The sequence below is a fragment of the Lissotriton helveticus genome, chromosome 4_1 (genome assembly GCF_964261635.1).
Source record: "Lissotriton helveticus chromosome 4_1, aLisHel1.1, whole genome shotgun sequence".
Lineage (NCBI taxonomy): Eukaryota > Metazoa > Chordata > Amphibia > Caudata > Salamandridae > Lissotriton > Lissotriton helveticus.
In genome coordinates, this window is record NC_136063.1 from 2,005,089,356 (window position 1) to 2,005,110,038 (window position 20,683).

The 20,683-nt window shown below is 42.5% G+C and overlaps 1 protein-coding gene across 2 annotated transcripts in view; it reads left to right on the forward strand.

The window, feature by feature from the left end:
• Window positions 1–20,683, forward strand: part of FMR1 (fragile X messenger ribonucleoprotein 1) — a 698,844-nt gene that overhangs the window by 392,521 nt on the left and 285,640 nt on the right. For both annotated transcript variants that reach the window (XM_078688630.1, XM_078688632.1), the window contains exon 7: window positions 1,129–1,245. In XM_078688630.1, the coding sequence (XP_078544756.1) occupies window positions 1,129–1,245 (117 nt within the window). The remainder of the gene's footprint in view (window positions 1–1,128; window positions 1,246–20,683) is intronic.

The following is a 20,683-nucleotide window of genomic DNA, read 5'->3' on the forward strand; positions in this document are numbered from 1 at the left end:
CAGACACAGACAGACACAGACAGACACAGACAGACAGACAGACAGACAGACACAGACAGACAGACAGACAGACACAGACAGACAGACAGACAGACAGACACACACACACACACACACACACACACACACCGGTGGCTCAGTGGACGAAGGTGTCCGCTGCAGGGACCTGTGTTCATCCTCACAGTTTTTCTTTGTTTCTCTAGCCCCACCCCCTCCCCCACTGATTTCGCCCCCACCGGTGCGACCCTCACACAAACCACACTGTAAATTTGGCCCGAGAGAAAGTTTGTGAGTACCCATGGTTTAGACTCTTTCCATAATACTTTTATGATTGAATATTATTGAATTGGCAACATATTACCTTTTTGGATAGGCCATGGAATCATAATAAATATTATTCCTGCATGCATTAATGTTTTATCTGGTTCTAAGGCGAAGCTTTGATAGAGAGTGCCTGCTATCTGCAAGATAATCTAATTGAGGACCCTTTGACATAGCACCGCTATGGCCAGGTCCCATGTTTTTTTGATTTATTGCACATCGTTAGATCAGCAGTTTAAAAGTACCGCTGCATGGATATAGCGTGTTGCTAGAGTAAGCAGAAACACTAAATTTGGTTGACCAAAATCAGGTTCCTTTAAAGGGCTCCAGTAATCCACTGCTTCTCTTTCACCAGCATCAAAAACACAAAAGCTTTGTAGAGGCATGTTTCCCCTGCAAGTCACAGACCCTTGTTTTTAAGGGGTAAAGATTGATAACTTTTGACCATGTCATCCTTATAGATTATTGCTTTTCTTTTCCTGAAATCCTTTGATAGCTCATTGTAAGTTATGTAAATCTAGGATCTCTGTCTCCTGGCCACTCTTCAGCTGGTATTTGAATCTGAACTCACATTGAGAGCAAAAGCAGCAGCTTTCTTGGAGGTAGATGTAATTTCTTCTGAGTGTACTATTACCCAACATCCTCTCTTTCTTTGGCTTACAGGTGTGCAGTTATACCGTTCCCACTACTCTGTATGACTTCCATACAGTATCGTCTCAGTATTCCATGATTATTGCATGTTCTAATAGCCCTCTTTGTACTCCTTCAATTGTTGAAATTGTACTTTAACATTGTAATTTCTTTTAGTCTACCAATGAAGTTACAATAAAAAGAGCAAGCATGCTGAGTGATATGCACTTTCGAAGTCTTCGTACCAAGTTGTCTCTGATGTTGAGGAACGAAGAAGCAAGTAAACAGCTCGAGGTAAGTAACAACTTTATCTTGAAAATTTGTAAACCAAAAAGCATTGGTGACTTTCACCTGTTGGCCCAATAATAGATGATCTCTTTAAAACTGAACTTACCATATCTTCCTAGACCGTTATATAAAAGTCTAAAACATTAAGTAGCCGGAGGGTTTACAGTAGCAGTGAGTTCAACGCCAGCAACTAAGCAACAATAAAATATAATGAAGCCTGATTTGAGAAGTTTGCTGATAAAAATGTAATACGTTCTTGTGAATTATCTATGAATAAGTATTGGTTCATCCATTTCCAGAATTCTACTAAGACAGTGTTCTACTGGTTACATGAAACATCAGAAGCTAAAGCAGGATTTGAAGAAACTGTTCTCGTACTTCATTTAATAGTTTTAATCTCTGTTGAATATATAATCCACTTGTAGGGCATTGCCCTGACATCACAGCAGAGCATGCATACATTTTAATGGTGTTTAGATTAGCTATTAGCTCTATATCCTCATTTCCTAACTACAGCCATCCACGAGGAGAAGTCTGACTTTGAGAATAACAATTCAGTAGTAATTTAAAATGTCACAAAGAGTTGTTTATTGGTTACCACTTTATTCATAAATAATAACTATTTTAGATTACAATTTGCATACCGAGCCATAACTGGAGAGTTTCGAAGTTGTTTTAAGTTTTAATTGATAACTGTACTTTAACTCTTTTTTCATTTTGTAGTTGAAAGGTTCTTTTCTAAAAGTGCTTTCATATGGTATGAGTTAACTGCTTCGACGCGCTCGTCATGAGTTGTGCCGCTCGCACGCTGATGACGAGCTGAGCTCGTCATGTAACGCAGCTTTTTAAAAAAAGCTGTGCAGCGCGAAAAAAGCCGCTGCACGCATGCGGTTAAAGAAATCAGAACTATCACTTAATGAAGATTTTACAGCTGAATTTTGAATTCTTTTTATTGTACTGCATATTGTTTTGTTGCACCAAACAGCTGCTGTGCATGGTCTCTGGCTTTGTGCAGAAAACGTTTGCCACAGGATCTGCCCTTCCGCTAGACACTGCACCCATTTCAGCGCATGCCCAACTCCACTGTGGAAAGCCTTCAGCCATGCACATAAGAGAATGGCCTGAGGGCTCACCCAACACCATTTTAAATACAAATAGCTCGGATATACATCAAACCAAGCGAAGTCCCCCATCTGAGTGCAGTACTAGTTTTATGCTGGGTTTTATGCCGTTCCTTTTAGCATTTTTCAGGAGTGGATAGGAAAGTTTCTTTGAATAGTTAACATAGAAACTCCTCATTTTTTCCTCTTAGCCCTTTATATTTTGTCCCCCCCCAAGACAGATGTTCCAAAGCCTACGTACCAAAGCAGTTTGATTGAAATGTTTCTTGCAGAGGCATCAAACAGCACCAAAGTTATTAGCAAGTAAGCAATTTTTGATTCTCCCACTTTTGATGGACTTAATGAAATCAGACATTTAGACATAAACCAAACATGATGAATGTTCGCTAAATAGTGTGTGGATTTGTCTGACTGTTTCAAAGTTATTAGCAAATTAATAACGTAGTGAACCCTCCCTCTCACTGTAACTCCCTTAACGGATCTGCATGAAATAGAAAAAACTTTGAATGCGTTTAATATTCTAAGCATCTACTGAATTTCATTTATAGTCGCCATACCTCACTATTCCCAAGTGTTTAAAGCCTACCGACTCCACCTCCTAGTAAAGTTATACTTGTGTGGCAAGTTTGGTATAATTCAGCTCAACGTTTTCAGTTTTTGCAAGGGCAAAGCTTCCTATGGGAGTTAACATAGAAACTATTTATATCTGCTCCAGGGCATCATCATTATTACTCTTGTGCAGGATTTTGAGAATTCCTTTTTATAAAACATATATGACATAAAAATGCATACTTGTATTTTTTTAAGTAATTTATATTTGTGAATTGAAAAAACGTAGAACAGCATATAACAGGCTTTATTGTCTAATTTTCAAGTATTTACTTTAAAGAAAGGTAACTGTTTTTAAAATGTATACGCAAAGTCACTAAAGAAAAAAAAAAGCTAGTGACTTTAACCTTTTCAAACGAACGGTGAAACAAATTGGAATAATGTAGCCTTAGAGGCAGAAGTCTGAAATGGTTGGGAGAAAACTTTGTTGCCCCTTTAAGGCACACAGATCACTTCCAGTATCCCATCATGCTCTGTAGATAGCAGTTGAGCCAGTTTTGTATTCCAGCTCCTGCTATGTTATATTGATTTGTAAAGCGCACTAATCACCCAAAAGGGTATCCACACGCAGAGGGTATCGAGGCGCTCCTGCTGAAAAAATCCAGGAGCAATGAGCTCAACTTTTTTTGCGGTTTTATTTGCTCGACGTCTTTTAATACTAAAAGCATATTTTATCTGTTTCTTGACAGAAAATTATTTATTTCACTAAATGTAATCCCTTTTTGTAGAAATGCCCTAGCTGTGGTGGGTGGGGCTCAAACCTGTTCATGTGCTGTCTGTATTGTGTACCTCCTCTTATTGTCATCAATCCTGTGAGTTCTGCAAGTACATGTCAGGAAGAACTTTGAAAGACAGAAAGAAGATAAAACTTCATGGCCTTCAGGTAGTGCAGCTTAGACATGAAGAGGCGCCCAAAAGACCTGAGGGACATGGATAGGGAATTTTTTCTACTTCTGTTTCTTCCACCATCTCTAAGAACCCTTCATGGGGATGGGAGGGATCCAGGGTGAAATCCCACATCAAGAGAAGGCATTCTCAATTGATGTCAGGGTCTGTGACAACTTACTTGACGTCTAGGGCAATGCTATCAACAGATTTCTCATAGTACATCTTTCCACTTTTCTGCTTTCTACATCCATAAATTAGAAAAAGAGAAGAGTTCTGCAGTCTGCAAACTCAGACTATTGAAAACTCACCAGCGGTTAATTTGTCTTCTGCATCTCCTAGAGATGCTTAGTCCCAAGAACCTCATCTAGGACCATCAGAACCAAATGTTCCGCCAGTGTCACCTCATGCTACTCAGCCCATAGGGCCTCCTTCATCAACACTACCTAAACTGGCTCATCCTCCTCTGATTGCCCCTCTGCCACCTGCTGGCTTTCCGTTGTTACGAGCTTAGCGACTTAGACCTTCTAGAACAAGGTCTAGATCTTTGAGGAGACATTCTGGAAGTAGGAGCATACATCACAAATCCTATCCGACTTCTGCACATCATCAGTGTAGACACCGTTCTAGATCCACTCATCGGTCATGATCAACTTGTCAGTAAAAACCTTCATGGCCCTAAAGATCCTCTCAGAGCACTTAACTCTACTAAGTCTTCTTCACCTCTTCGCTTCTCTCTGACTCTTATGGATTCACCTCCAGCCAGGAATTCCACTGTTGACGACTTTAATGAGAGTTTTGTTAGAATGGCCTACAGATTTAATATGCCAATTGGGATGGTCCATCCTAAGGCTTCAGTCTTCTTTGAGTTGTTACATCCTCAATCTTCTGCTTAGCCATTGCTGCTGTCGGTTCCAGGACTTCTTGAGCCGCAATGGAATTATTCCCATCTCCAGCTTCATCCAATTCTGTATATTTACGTTTGCAAAAGAAGTAAAAGCCTTTCATGCTGGATCCTCTTTGACTCTCTCACATCATCTTGTGTTGCCAGCCTAAACAGTTCTGCATGAGAAGGAAAGTAAGAAGATGGATTCGGTTGGCCGGAAGTTCTGCAATACAGGTGCCACTGTATGAAAACAGCCAGTGCTGCTGCTCTTTTAGAATGGTATAATAGGTTTCTGTTGGATATTCTACAGCGATTTCAAGATAAAGTCACTCAAAAAGATAGACTGGACCTATCAGAATTACTGTAAGAGGGTATAATGGTATCTATCCAGGTCATAAGTGCTGATGACCTAGCTACCCAGGGCTATTGACATCATCTGGATTTATGCTGATTTTCAAGGCTCTGTGTCACCGATTTAAAACTGGAGGCTCAAAAAAGGATTTTAAACCTTCCTTTCTTTGAAACCCCTTTGTTTGGAGCTCAGATGGATAGAGATAGTGGTGCATTAAAGCTGATTTGGAAATGTTAAAAGCAGTTGACTTAGAGAAGCATAAGAATGACAAAGATAGTCCTTTAAGCCTTATGACAGATGGTGTTCGAATATCAGATGGTTCAAGCCCATCAGTGGTCCTAGGAGTTCCATCAACATCAAAAACCCTTCAGCAGCATAAAGCAACAAAAGGAAGGCTGCAGCAAATATCAGCAGTTGGAGGAAAGCCCTCCAAACAGTGACTCATGTACTCGCCCTCTTCTGTTCGGTATTCTGGTAAGAGGCAGCATCAGCATCATCGCATACCATACAAAAAGGTTACAACATATACATGTGTGTTGAATATTGAAGGGCAGGGTGTCTCCAACCTTTTCTGTAATAAAAGCTACTTATGTTCAATGACAGTATTCCTTAGCTACTAATATTATTAGCACTGTGATAGTGACCGCATCAGACAAGATTACATTAGTGACCTTCAAATTCAAGACTACCAATAATGGTCACCTCATTGCATCACTCACTGGTGCTGGTATAAAAAAATAAGTATGTCAATGTAACCTTTACATAACAGCTACAGTTTCAGTGCCACTGACACCAAAGTAATAATAATAATAATAACGGGGAGAGGGGTTGGCCTAACGGCTAAGACGCTCGACCTCGGACCTGGGGCTCTGGGTTCGAGTCTCGGTAACGACGCCAAAAACCCCCTGTGATTCTGGGCAAATCACTTAATCTCCCCGTGCCTAAAAAAAAAAAAATGAAAGTGTGTCCTCATGTAACGTAACTGGTGCTATGTAAAGCGCTCTGATAACTGATTCGGTTCGGTTCTAGTTCACGCTATATAAAACTCCGAAAAAAAAAAAAAATAATAATAATAATAATTCTCTCCAACTCAACATGATTTATCACTAAAATGTCTGTTTTAAATACATTTTATTATCAAAACATCCGTATACGAATTCTGGAAATGCACATTTGTTTCTTGAATATGAACAAACCAATATTGGTATACTGATATTAATTCAACTAAGTATACATTTTTAATTTAGAAGGCTGGGCTGCACACAGGAAAGCTACTTAGTTAGCTGGAGAGCTACCAGTAGCTCACGACGAACTCGTTGGAAAAGCCTGTTGTAGAGAATGGCTATTCACTGAATCTGAATGTAATGATGTGAAGATGGATGTGGTGACACTGACTGTGATGTCACCTGGAATGGTAAGGGTAGGAATTCTATTGGCCTCACCTAATGGGATGGTGGAAAGGTTGATGGCCACTATTATAAAGGTCGTGCAAAGAGCAAAACGTTCACAAATATCGATGAGCCAAGCATTATGCCAAGTTTTGCGAGATTACAGGAATACTCCACACAAATCAACTGGAAAATGCCCTTCAGATCTAAGGTTTGGTTAGTCAAGGCAAACTAGTCCACCACAACTGCCAGCAAATCTCCCTAAAGACCATAAGGAAATAATGGAAAAAGATAAAGATGCAAAAGAGAAAATGGTGCTGTGGCATTGAGTAGTGCTGTGGCATTGAGTGGTGCTGTGGCATTGAGTGGTGCTGTGGCATTGAGTGGTGCTGTGGCATTGAGTGGTGCTGTGGCATTGAGTGGTTCTGTGGCATTGAGTGGTGCTGTGGCATTGAGTGGTGCTGTGGCATTGAGTGGTGCTGTGACATTCAGTGGTGCTGTGGCATTCAGTGGTGCTAAGTGATTCTGTGGCGCTGAGTGATGCTGTTGCGTTGAGTGATGCTGTTGCGTTGAGTGATGCTGTTGCGTTGAGTGATGCTGTGGCATTGAGTGATGCTGTGGCATTGAGTGGTGCTGTGGCATTGAGTGGTGCTGTGGCATTGAGTGGTGCTGTGGCATTGAGTGATGCTGTGGCATTGAGTGATGCTGTGGCATTGAGTGATGCTGTGGCATTGAGTGATGCTGTGGCATTGAGTGATGCTGTGGCGTTGCGGGATGCTGTGGCGTTGCGGGATGCTGTGGCATTGCGGGATGCTGTGGCGTTGCGGGATGCTGTGGCGTTGAGGGATGCTGTGGCGTTGAGGGATGCTGTGCACTGAGTGGTGCTGTGGCATTGAGTGGTGCTGTGGGGTTGAGGGGTTGTGTTGGAAGGTGGAGTTGGAGGGATGATTTGGAAGGTGGAGGGTGGAGTTGGAGGGTGGAGTTGGAGGGTGGAGTTGGAGGGTGGAGTTGAAGTCTGTAGTTTGCGGGTGGATTTGGAGGCTGGAGTTGTAGTTGGAGGGTGTATTTGTAGGGTGTATTTGCATGTTGGAGTTGGAGGGTGGAGTTGGATGGTGTTTTTGGAGGGTGGATTTGTAGTTGGAGGAAGGAGTTGGAGTGTGGATTTGGAGTGTTGAATTGGAGGGTGTAGTTGGATGGTGGAGTTAGAGGGTGTAGTCGGAGTGTGTATTTGGAGGGTGTAGTAGTGCTTGGATGGTGGATTTGGATGGTGGATTTTGAGGGTGGAGTTGGAGGGTAGTGGTGAGCGGGTAGAGTGGTGGTGCTAGAGTGTGGGCGCTAGAGTGTGGGCGCTAGAGTGTGGGCGCTAGAGTGTGGGCGCTAGAGTGGTGTATAGGGTGGTGGTGGCGCATAGAGTGGTGGCACATAGAGTGGTAGAGTGTTGATGGAGAGAGTGGTAGAGTGTTGGCGGTAGAAGGCTGTACTGTGTGAGAGAGAGCGTGTGTGTGAGAGAGAGCGTGTGTGTGAGAGAGAGCGTGTGTGTGAGAGAGAGCGTGTGTGTGAGAGAGATAGTGTGTGTGTGAGAGAGTGTGTGTGTGAGAGAGTGTGTGTGAGAGAGAGTATGTGTGAGAGAGAGAGAGACTGTGTGTGAGAGAGAGTGTGTGTGAGAAAGAGAGAGTGTGTGTGTGTGTGTGTGAGTGAGAGAGAGACTGACTGTGCTTTGATGTGTGGGTGTGTATGTTTGTTTGCTTGTGATTCCATATGTGTGTGTTGGTGCAGAAGTTTGGTATGTGGATGTTTTCTGAGAAGGGCTATTATCATGTGTGCTACGTACAAACAATGTACCAAAAATAAGAGAGGCCAGGAAGACTTACAAGACAGTCTTAACAAAAGTGAAAAAAGACTGGGCTGATAATCGCTGGGGACAAATTCGAGATGCCTGCCAGAGGAAAGATTCCCAACAAATTGGATTGCTGGTCACAAGGGGAGAGGCCGACAGACGGAGGATGCCCGATAGCAGCATCTCTGTAGCTAATTGACTCTCTGTAATGTACGCACTTGCAGTTTGATGGTTGTAACCACTGAATAAAGTTAAATATGATGATGATGGCAATATTTTTTATTTTTGCATCACATCACTGTACTTCGGTATCTGACAAAAAGGATGCAGCAACAATCGAAATACAAAACATTTTTTTAAAATAGCCCATAAATTCTTTGGCCAACACGATACATTGACAAATTGTTTATATTAAAAATATAAAAAGCAAAAAATGGGAGTGCCACTAAGTCTGGCAGGTAGAGGGCTGGTTGAGGTCTGCTGACTGCAGGGACATCTTGTGCTTATTCTATAAACCGAATGAACTGAAAAATAAATGATTGCTTCTCCTGGAGAGTGAGGCGGAGTTACATTTTGTTCTTTTTATTCATTATGATTTTAACTGTGTCTGGAAATACAACACATATTACATTTTGAGGCTTGTGGTAAGGTGGCATGATTTGAATCCTCAAGTAAACAAATGCACATATTTTTCTGCAAGAGAGATATGAGTTCCGTAACAGATATGGCCCTCTCTGGCGCTACAATGAACAAAGCAATCCATAAAGAGCTGCTGCGCTCAGGTTCCTCCAACAATGCAGTGCAGGAGAGATATTTAGAGGAGCCACCCGTTGTGGAAATAATGAAGAAAGGAGGGGAGCCACTTGAAATGAAGCTTTTGGAGGAATTGATGTCTCCAGTCCCACAATCCTGTATGAAATATCTGCATACACACAATCCTGTACAAAAGTACAAGCTCATATTTTATTCCTCACAGGAATTAAATATTGTGATTCGTTCTTATTCTAGGTTTTTAGATCACAATTAAAGTTCGTAGTAAGCATTAAGTGAAGGTAAACTAAAACCAGCGGTGTCATAAAATAGCTTCGGGTAACCGTGCCCACTTGATGCCACTGAGCTCCTTAACCAATTGTAGTCTACCTCTGAGGAGGACTTAGGGCAGCCTTTTATAGAGTTTCGCTTGTTGTGACAAATGGCAATGGAGATCCGCAGCCTCCTATGCGTGCATCGTAGATGGAAATGTGAAGAGGCGCCAAAGACACGCAGGAAACAAATGAAAGCGAGGCATTGGGAATCTCCTTGCAGCCTCCTATGCATTCAGCGTAAATGGAAATGTAAAGAAGCACCAAAGACGTAGAGTAAACAACAAAAGCGAGGTATCGGGAATATCCCCTCCGCCTCCTGTGCGTGCACCATAGATGGAAATATCAACATGCGCAAAGGACACGCAGGATACAATAACAACAATGGTGAAATTTGAGAATAGAGTAAAAAAAAATGAAATGCGGCCGCGAAATGAAATTAAAAGCGGCCAGCAAATGCTCTCGGCATTTTGGGGGCGGGGGGGCGCATTCCTTTGAAGTGTGAAGCAGGGGGCGGGGGAGCGGATCCCTTTGAAGTCTGGAGCAGGGGAGGCTCGAGCATATGGGGTGAAAAAAAAGTCTTCGGAGTGGCATTGCGAAGAGGGGGGCGGGGGAGAGCATTCCTTCCAAAACTGAAGCTCTCGGCATTGCTATGGTGGGTCTGATGCAATGATGCGAGGCAGGCGGCTAGGGGAGCAAATGGCAAGCACGTGCACGGGCACATGCACTCGGCGCAATCCGTCTGGTTTAGCTTTCGTGGATCCAACTCTATAAGTCTCGGCATCTGCAATGCGCAAGCGCATTGGCAGAGGTCGAGACCTAAAAATGACGAAACAACACCCTTTGAGCCCATCGAATGTTAGTGTTGTTCATTGGGGGGGCTAAGCATCCTGTTTTGTGCTTAGTAAAATTTAAAGAAACACTGCAGGATAGAGATATGATGAGCAAAGAAGACACACATGTATTTAAAGGTGAAGTTCCAGTACCATGTTGGTTGGGCAATGTTACCGCTCACCTCATTGGTCTGATAGCATTGAATTGTAATATCTTAGCAGATCACCCAGTTCTGAGGAAATATTCAGAATTATGTGATGGTCTAGCTAAATTAAAAGACCAAGCGATTACCCTTCACATAAATGAACCAGTAAAACCAGTGGCTCAAATACATAGAAGGGTCCCAGTTCACATGCAAGCATAAGTAGAGAAAGAGATACAATTACTACTTGAACAAGATATAATTGAAGAAGTAACCACGCCAACAACTTGGGTTTTACCCATTGTAATCATTACGAAAAAGGACGCTGAAGAAATCAGAATCTGTGTTGATGTGAGAATTCCCTACACAGCTATTGAAAGAGAACAGTATCCATGTCATCATTCAAATGGGGGGGACAAATCACGCTGCTTGCCGTCTGTGGAGGGAGCACTGACCTTGGGCAGGGAAGCCCCGCTGCTGCCGCACTGAACCCTCGCCGCCACCGCACTTTGGACCTGTGCGTGACCGCTGAGAAGGGGCAAGAACTACAAATCCCAGCATTCCCGGCCAGAGGAGTGCAGCGGGATCACGCCCACAACCGCGCCTGGCCGCGCTAAAAGCGCGAGACTCTTCCGGTGGAGTGGGGGACAAATCACGCTGCTTGCCGTCTGTGGAGGGAGCACTGACCTTGGGCAGGGAAGCCCCGCTGCTGCCGCACTGAACCCTCGCCGCCACCGCACTTTGGACCTGTGCGTGACCGCTGAGAAGGGGCAAGAACTACAAATCCCAGCATCCCGGCCAGAGGAGTGCAGCGGGACCACGCCCACAACCGCGCCTGGCCGCGCTAAAAGCGCGAGACTCTTCCGGTGGAGCGGGGGAGCGAAGCCCGGGCAAAGGGCGGGCCCTCTGGGGCCCAGAGAGGCCCGAGAAGGACGGGACGGGCCACCCCCCTTGCCTCCATCAGAAAGAGCGTAAAAACTCTTACCATCGATTTTACTCACCAACAAGGTACTTTTTGTCATCCGCTTGGCCAATCCTATTAACTGATTGATCATTACTCTGCAATCACGATGACACGAAAGGGGGGAACTAATAAAGCCATCCCACATAGGGGCTCACCAAAAGGGACACAAAACTTACTAGGAAACAAACCCACCCAGCAATCTCCCCCAAATTTAGGGGTAAATGAACCTATACAGTCACCCGAGTGAATAACTATTAATCATTCTCGTGTATCTGTTTAGGACTATGGGAATAGCTTAACAGGGCTAGACGAACTAAACAGACGGTGTGGAACTAAGTACACTATAGCTGCAAGCAGTCCTGAATACAATAGCGCTCCAACTGGTTCACAAAACTTGAATAACAGTCCGTACGAACGACCCCAAATTAACCCCGTAGACGCCCAGAGCACAGTAACAGCACGGCCTCCACCTGGTAAAAGGAAGTGCGAGACAGATAAACAAAATGGGAATCCACCTAAACATCCTAAATTGTCTTCACATTCCCCGCTGTCCGTGATTACTTTCCCTCCAACTCCTGTTCCGGGTGAAACTGTGGGAGGGTCAGATCTCTCAGCACTGCCCTCACAGTCGTCCTTATTGACTGTCATTGAACGGCTAATTAACTCCGCCATTTCACCACTGATGGCAAAAATAGATCTTCTGGGGGATAGACTTACGGAATTAGAGACCACGATCAACACAAACCTGGCCCCCATAAAAAATCAGGTATATACCAGGCAATCCCCTTCATCTGCTGTTTCTGGAACCCCTAAACCAACTGCACTAAGCACCAATGCTCAGACTCAGGCCCCAGCTCCTAATATACTAGATCCAAAGGACCCTCATCCTCTGCCAAATCGTGTACCTCCGCTGCGCAACATCGCCAGCTCAGGGTCAAATAAAGCACCTCATATTCATTTACCACCAGAGGCTGCCCCCTTTGTTTATGTTCTATCAGGTGTGCCACCAATCACACGGGGGAAAACTGAAACCCAACATGAGCTACAAAATAAAGTTATCCACTGGTTATCTAGGAATAGACCCCTGTCTCCTGAACTTAATGGCAGAATACTAGCTGTTAGAAGGGTGGGCTGGTTAGGTCCCCTTCGAAAGGATATCGGCGGGGATCTGGTCTTAGTGAAATTCTGCAACAGAAACATTGTTTCGTTTCTCCATTCTTGGTACCGACAAGAAGAAGACGGCCCAATTCATACTGGGGACCTTTATGACTTTTACCCTCATTACCCCGCACTTAGACCAGGGGCAGGCTACACTCATGCTATTGGTAAACCTGTTTGGAGAATGACCAATAGCAACCTCCCTGTACCCAACCGTCTCGATATGCAACGCTACAGAGGCTTTTATTAGTAGCCCATGAGGAGTGCGATATCTATGTAAATGCAGGATTGCTAGAATATACTACTGCCTAAATATTCTGTAAAGTTGTTTTCATTATGAATAAGGTATGCACATTTTAGGATCGGGATCCTCTCCCTCTGAACACTCTTTTAAAATGTCACTTTTAATTTCGTCAATATTTTGCGGCCCTTGTTAAGGATGTTCTATTGTATGTTTTTTGTATGCTTTTTTGTGCTTGTTTTTGTATGCTTTTATGATTTGTACAACAAAATCGAATAAAGCTTTGGATTGATTGGGATTGAGATATGATTAATAATATAAATGGGGATGTGTTTTTAAAAAAACTTAATTTATGCAAAGGATATTATCCGTTGGAAATTGATAACCAATCAACGTATATCACGACATTCTCTACTCCTTTGGGATTATTTAGATAGAAATTATTCCATTTTGGCATATGTACAGCTGCTGATTTCTTACAAGAGATCATAAAGAATGTCATATGGCCAGTGCAAAACAGAATGAACTACAGTTACAATATTTTAGTATTTGGAAAAACCCAGGAGGAACATGGTCAGGCTTTAGATGGAATGTGCCAACAGCTTCAAAAAGCTGGGTTGACACTAAATCTAAAAAAATGTGAAAAAATAAAAGTGGGTTGACTTTTTTTGGACATATATTTTCAGCTAAAGGAATGAGACCAGATCTTATCAAAATAACAGCTCTGAATGCAATACAAAGGCCGAAAGATGTAACAGAATTACAGGCATTTCTAGAAATGGCTAGTTATTGTGCTCGATCTGTTAAAAAATTTGCAACTGTAAGCTCACTGTTTAGAGAACTAACAAGGAAAGGACGAAGATTTCATTGGAGTAATGAATGTGAACAAGCATTTAAAGGAATAAAGTCCAAATTATCAAACGTAGCACACCTGAAATACTTTGATCCACATTTGTGTACAGAGCTCGCAGTAGATGCCAGTCCTGTAGGGCTGGGTGCAATTTTGGAACAACATAAACCTGGGAGGGAAACTCCTAGGTACGTGGTCTCTCATGTTAGCAAGAGCTTGTCTGAAGTAGAACAAAGATACTCTCAACCCGAACAGGGTTGCATGAACATTTTCATGACTTTATGTATGGCAAATCGTTAATAATCTTCACCGATCTTCAAGCTCTGATTTCGATTTTTTGAAACACAAAAACAAAGATGCCATCAAGGATTAAAAGATTGGGGATGAGACTGATAGATTATGACTTTAGAATCCTCAATAAACCAGGAAAAGAGTACAACCCCACAGATTATTTGTCTAGATGCCCATCTAAAACTGGGATGGAGCAACAATTAGAGGCAGAGGAATATATATGCTTCATAGTCAGATTGGCAATACCAAAGAGTATGAATTAATTGAAGAAACACAAAAAGATGACACTCTTCAAGAAGTGAAGAGAATTATACATGAACATATTTGGATATTAATGAATATTGGAAGCTGATTTCGATCAATTCTAAAAAAAACATGATATATTAGCATTTAGGAACATTTTCTGAATTGTCTGTGACTTCCTCTGGAATACTAATCAGCGGAAACAAAATAATTCCAACAAGCCTACAACGACGTGTGAGTGACTTGGCACACGTAAGTCATCAAGGCATCTCTGCAACAAAAAATGTCTTAAGAGAGAAGTTATGGGTTCCCAGACTAGACAAACAAGTGGAAGAAGTTTTTCAGTTTTGTTACGTGTGTCAATGTACCTCTAAGGAAAGAGGGATGGAGGAATTTCACATGTCTGAATTACCAGACGTTATATGGTCCAATATAGCAGCCAACTTTTATGGACCATTGGATTTGGGCATTACTTACTAGCAATAATCGATGAATATTCTCAATTCCCTATTGTGAAAATGGTATTGTCAACTTCTGCGTTCGCAATACTTCAATACTGGGTGAAATATTCTTCATTTGGGGAATACTTAACCCGATAAAAACAGACAATGGACCTCTATTCAACGGAACTGAATTTCAATCGTTTATGAACTATCTAGGTATAGCACATAGAAGGATAACTCCAATGTGGCCTCAAGCTAATGGAATGCTGGAAAGGCTGATGGCCACTATTAAAAATGCGGTGCAAAGAGCAAAACTTTCACAAATATTGATAAACCAAACATTATGCCAAGTTTTCTGAGATAAGAGGAATACTCCACTCATATCAACTGGAAAATGCCCTCCAGATCTAATGTTTGGCCAGTCAAGGCAAACTCGTCTACCACAACTACCAGCAAATCCGCCAAAGGATCATAAGGAAATAATGGAAAAAGATAAAGATGCAAAAGAGAAAATGAAATACTATGCAGAAAACGGAATAAAATGTCAAAACCATGAAAACAAAATCGGTGATCTGGTGCTAGTTCGGCAACAGCAAGTGAGGAAGTCACAAAGTAGATTATATCCTGTATCTATGAAAGTCACAAATGTTCAAGGAACGGCAGTAACAGCAGAAAATGACAGCAGAGTGATAACGAGAAATAAATAATTTTCAGAAAAATCAAACCAATCATTGAACAAGAAAATATGCAATCAAAGGGTCAACAAAATGAGCAGATGCACAGAAAATCTGAAAGAATTTAGAAAAGACCTGAGCAACTAATTTAACATTGTTGAAATATTTTTTTTACATTTTTTTTTCTGCCTAAGGGGGAAAATCAAAAGATGTGAAGATGGATGTGGTGACACTGACTATGATGTCACCTGCAATGGTGAAGGCAGAAGTTCTACTTCAGAAGGGTGGAAGATTTTCAAGGAACGGTATGTTAGTTAAGACTAGGGGTTATAGGTAATATGTATTAGGGTCACTAGGCTCCAATAAATTCACTTACGTCCAGTCCACCACATAAATCTTTTCAGTGCCACCTAGATTGTTTTTTTGGGAAAAATCAGCACCCTCCTCATCAAAGATGCCATAAACCATCTCCCCATGTACCAGAAAGGGATGGGAGTCTACTCCTGCTATATTCCGGTTCAGAAGAAAGAGCCAACACAGGAATACTATCACACTTAAGACCTCAGGATACCTGACAAGTTCATGGAGATTGCATATCGGTACTTCACCAAAGATGTCCTAACTTTTTCAGGTGGATTGGATGTTTGCCATAGATCTCCAAGATTTGTGCTTTTACTTTCCCATCATTCGAAAGCATTCCAGATTCTTGCTATTTCTAGTGGGCAATGTCAATTAATAGCGAGAAGTCCTTCCTTTCGCCCTGAAAATCTGCTCTCAGACTATTTTGAAGTTCATGGCAGTAGTGGTTCATGGCAGTAGTGGCAGCACACCTCTGGGACATTAGAATCTGCTTCTAACCTTACCTAGACAAGTGGCTTCTAAGGGCCTTGACACCTCAAGAAACCCAATGTAAGTTCGATATGGCTTTATCAGTTCATCATTAGTGTCAGTCAGTTCCTCTTTATTTCGGTTTGTGAAACCATAAAAGCATGTAAAAACATAGACCAACATTTAATGACATTTGCCAAATAAGGTTTTTTTTTTTTAAATAGTTTAGTTCATAAAACCCTTTTTACAGACAGAAAGATCAACTCAAACAGATAAAAGCGAAGTGTTCCCAAACACAGTCCTTCATTATTAAACAGGTAATTGACCATAAAAAGGAACTTTGTCTAAAAACAAAATATAGCATTTAGCACGTTTCCATTAAAAAATATGGTGCTGCAGTAACCAAAACACGTCAACTCAGAGACATCGTAAGATATGTGTAATAGACCTAATCAATAATAAAAGCAAGTACATATTAAATTAAAACAAAACCCCCTGCTTTTTTAGGGCTCGCCCCTTTTCTATTTCGCAGAAATAGAAAACAGGGGTGAGCCCTTATGTCGCTGATCTGCTTCTTTCCCCAAAGGCTCTATTCAGGCAGCTGATTGGCTCTCTTCAAGCCTGATTCCCAACAGTTCACGAGAAATAGAATCACGTGACAAGCTCCTCGTTGTCGAGCTTGCACGATCCTTCCCCCTGCCAGCAGCATTTGGCACATCAAAGGCTTCGCTGCCACATCCACAATTGAAGCTACAATCAAAGGCTTCCGCTGCCCCGCCCCCCGCCGTCACTTATTCAGGGCCGCAGGCCCTGCCTCGCTTCCCGGCTCTGCTGTAACCACATGCTACTGGACGCCCGTCACTTATTCAGGGCCGCAGGCCCTGCCTCGCTTCCCGGCTCTGCTGTAACCACAGTGCGCTCTAATGAAATGCACCTCGAGAGTCACAGTTAGTTCTTTGTCCTCCATTTGCCTCAAGCACCTAAATAAAGTATTTCTTGTTAAAAAACGGCTAATATGAACAAACGCCACTCAGCCATGCAACGCCAATCTCACCCACGCAGCTCTACTCACCCACGCAGCGCCACACTCACCCATGAAGCGCTACTCACCCATGCAGCTTCACTCTCACCCACGCAACCCCACTCAGCCACGCAACGCCACTCAATCACATAACGCCACTCACTCACACAACCTAACTCATACAGCGCAACTCTCACCCACGCAGCACAATTCTCACCTACGCAGCGCAAATCACACCCACGCAAGTCCACTCAGCCACGCAACGCCACTCAGCCACGCAACGCCAATCTCACCCACGCAGCTCTACTCACCCACGCAGCGCCACTCAGCCACACAGTGCCACTCTTAACCACAAGCATGTCTGTGTACTCCCTCCAGCTGGACCCCAGCATATCCGTGTACTCTTTAACAATCACACACACACATGCAAATTTGCAACCCCACTCAGCCACGCAACGCCACTCAGCCACGCAACGCCACTCAGCCACGCAACGCCACTCATTCACAAAACGCCACTCACTCACGCAATGCAAATCATACAGCGCAACTCTCACCCACAACAGGCACACACACACACACATCAACAGCCATCAGTGCACACTTTCACCAGGCATACACACCACCGGACGACAATGCACACAAGTGTACATCAAAGTCATACAATGTACATGCTGTATTACAATGACCTGTTATCTATCAAAGGTTAATGACATGCACAGTGGTCAGCCTAAAGATAAAAAGTACAAAACAATATCACAATACGTTCAAGTACTGTACTTCAACATAATTTAAGGTATTCGAAAAACTAGGGAAAGGAAGCTGCCCTGTATACTCGCAAACAGGATATGGTTTCAGTGAACAGAAACCACTTCAAAAATATGAAAAGGCAGGAAACGCACGAACGTAGCGCTCAACCATAAGTGCACGTTTTTGCAGCCTTCGGTGTACTGTTCAAAGATAGCTAAATAAAAAACAGTGCATTTACTGCCATCTTTAATAGGAAGCAATGTGTGCTCAAGTCCAAACAGAAGGTGTCACATTTCCACTAATTAACACTATTAGCATTGTAAATGCCAAAGTTAGAATTTTCCACAAGTTAAAATTAAAAAAAAAAAGTTGTCATTTACAGTAATAATCCCTCAAACTTTACTAATGCGAGCCCTATTGCATTGCAAACGCTTGTTTAATTTGTAGCCACACTTTATGGAGGTATCGGCTAACACCAAATGCTACTGCCTGTCTGGTTTCCCATCTCAAATAACGGTAAGCCACCCACTATGCCCTCACACCCCAGAGAGTACACAGCGGTTTGATCCGTCTCTGCCTGGGTCTGGCATAGGCAGGACAAGAAAAGAGGACATGTTCAGCATTCTCAATGGTGTATTTGCAAGTATCACAGTTTAGAGAAGTAGTTTGGCAACACTTCCATTTATGCGTGAAATTATTAGAATTAGTTCCCAGTCTGGACTTAATGTACAATGTGAGCGCCATTGGTGGTTGAGTCTGATCCATATATGCTTTCTTGACAGGGAGAACTTTACAGGCCAAGAAAGCTTCTATCACCCCCCCCAGAGCTCTCTTTTTGGTGGTGGTTATTTATTTTCGTATCCCAGTAAGCCACTTTAACTTAACTCTTTGTATCTGTCCCCTTTTATGATATTTTACTCCAAACTTCGCTCAAGCCCAGGTCAAGTAGATGGAATTTGACATGCTTTAGCCGAGGGAGAAGGTAAGCGTTTCTATGGCACATGATGTCCTCCAAGGCTAGCCTATAATGGAGAAGCTCGGGGGTCGACCACAGCCTCATCCAGTAGAGAAGCTGTTTTAGCACTGTTAAGTCGCCTACTCTTTATAATCCTGTGTTATCAAAAATTAGGAGGGTAGCTATCTCTATTTCACCAGTTTGGCCTTACAAATCTGCAGCGACTCCAGTACAGTCCATCAATTACTTGGGGGCTCTCATACACATAATAAAATCAAGAGTATATCCTTTGGAGGTGAGATTGTGTTTTATCCCTATGAAATACCATTGTCTTCTAATTGTGAACCGATGTTCGCCCATCAGATTTGGTCACTTATGGGTTTAATGGCTTCTTGCATCTTTGTAGTTCCAAGCCCCGTCTGCAGATGAGGCCATTGCACCATTGCCTGAAAGGCCAGTTATGTCAACTCTCAGACAATTGGTAGGATACGTTGTCTCTTTCACAAACCACAATTCAATTCCTCTCATGGTAGCACATATGCTTAAGTGTATCCATTTTCAGCCTGAAGCACAGTATATAATCATCATGACCAGTTCTTGTCTCCTGGGCTGTGGAGCTCATGTGGATGGTGTTGCTATCCAAGGTTTGTGATTCGCAGGATAAAACCTGCTGCATTAACCTCCAGGAGTTGAAGGTGATTCATTTGACATTGAAGTCCTTTATACCTGGCTTCACAGTGTCTTCCTTGCTTGTTCAGACGGGCAACACCACAGTTTATTATCTGAACAAGCAAGAAGGCACAACAGCCAGAGAGGTGCCTCCAGAAACGCACCTTTGCAGATGATTGATTAGGACAAACCTGCACACTCAGTAGTCCACCAACGAGGAATCCCTAATACTCTAGAGAATTCTTTAAATAGGATAATACAAGAGAATCACATTTGAGTACTAAATGACAAAGTCCTGCCAGACATCGTTTGCCAATGCTGTCTTTCAGTCGTCGACCTATTCACAAACATAGACAACAGTACATTCCCAAATTACACATCCAGGTATTATGAGCCAGGAAGCCTGGGGAATAGTGTTTTGGTCCGAAGTTTGTTTACACTTTTTCTCCAATATTATTGATTCTTTTGATTATCATAAAACTAGTGAAAGACAGAATGAGAATGATTATGACAGCTTCAGAGTGGCAATGGCAGTGGTGCTACCCTGCCCTTTTACATTTATCTGAACATTCATTCAAGAGACTGCCCTGCAGGCCAGCTCTCCTAATCACGTTCTGGGACTAGTTTCTGCCTCTCAGTCTTCTATTGCTGAGCTTGTTAACCCGACTTCCGAATTCAATGGAAAGTCGTATGAACATCTTGAAAAGGGCCAGATGTGTTCAATTTAGAACGTTCTATTTATTCAGATGGAAGATGTTTTGCATTTGGTGTCTGCTAAAGAAAATCAATCCTACCAAATGCTAAGAAGAAGCTGTGTTCCCTTATCTTCTCGATTTAGCAAAGTCAGGACTGCAGTTTTGTTCTCGAAACCTTGCAGCCATAACAGCTTACAAGAAAACTCTACCAAATTGTGGTTGTCAAGGATTTTCATGAAGGGATTGAAAAGGTCACTCCCCGCTCTCCCCCCATGAAGGAAACCTTTTCTCTCCAGGAGTTGATTGTGGTCCTTTACAAATTATTGTGCCCTCCCTCCCTTTGAATTATGTCATGTGTGCAAACTTGTATACTGTGCTGTCGGTGCAAATTTTTTTCTATTTGTTTTTCCAAAAATCAATAAAGTTGATCATCCCTAAAAATAAATCTAAGTTGTAAGTAACCTTGCACTATATGTGATACAGACAAAGTGCTTATGCAAACCTATCCTAGTTTTCTCTAATTTTCAAG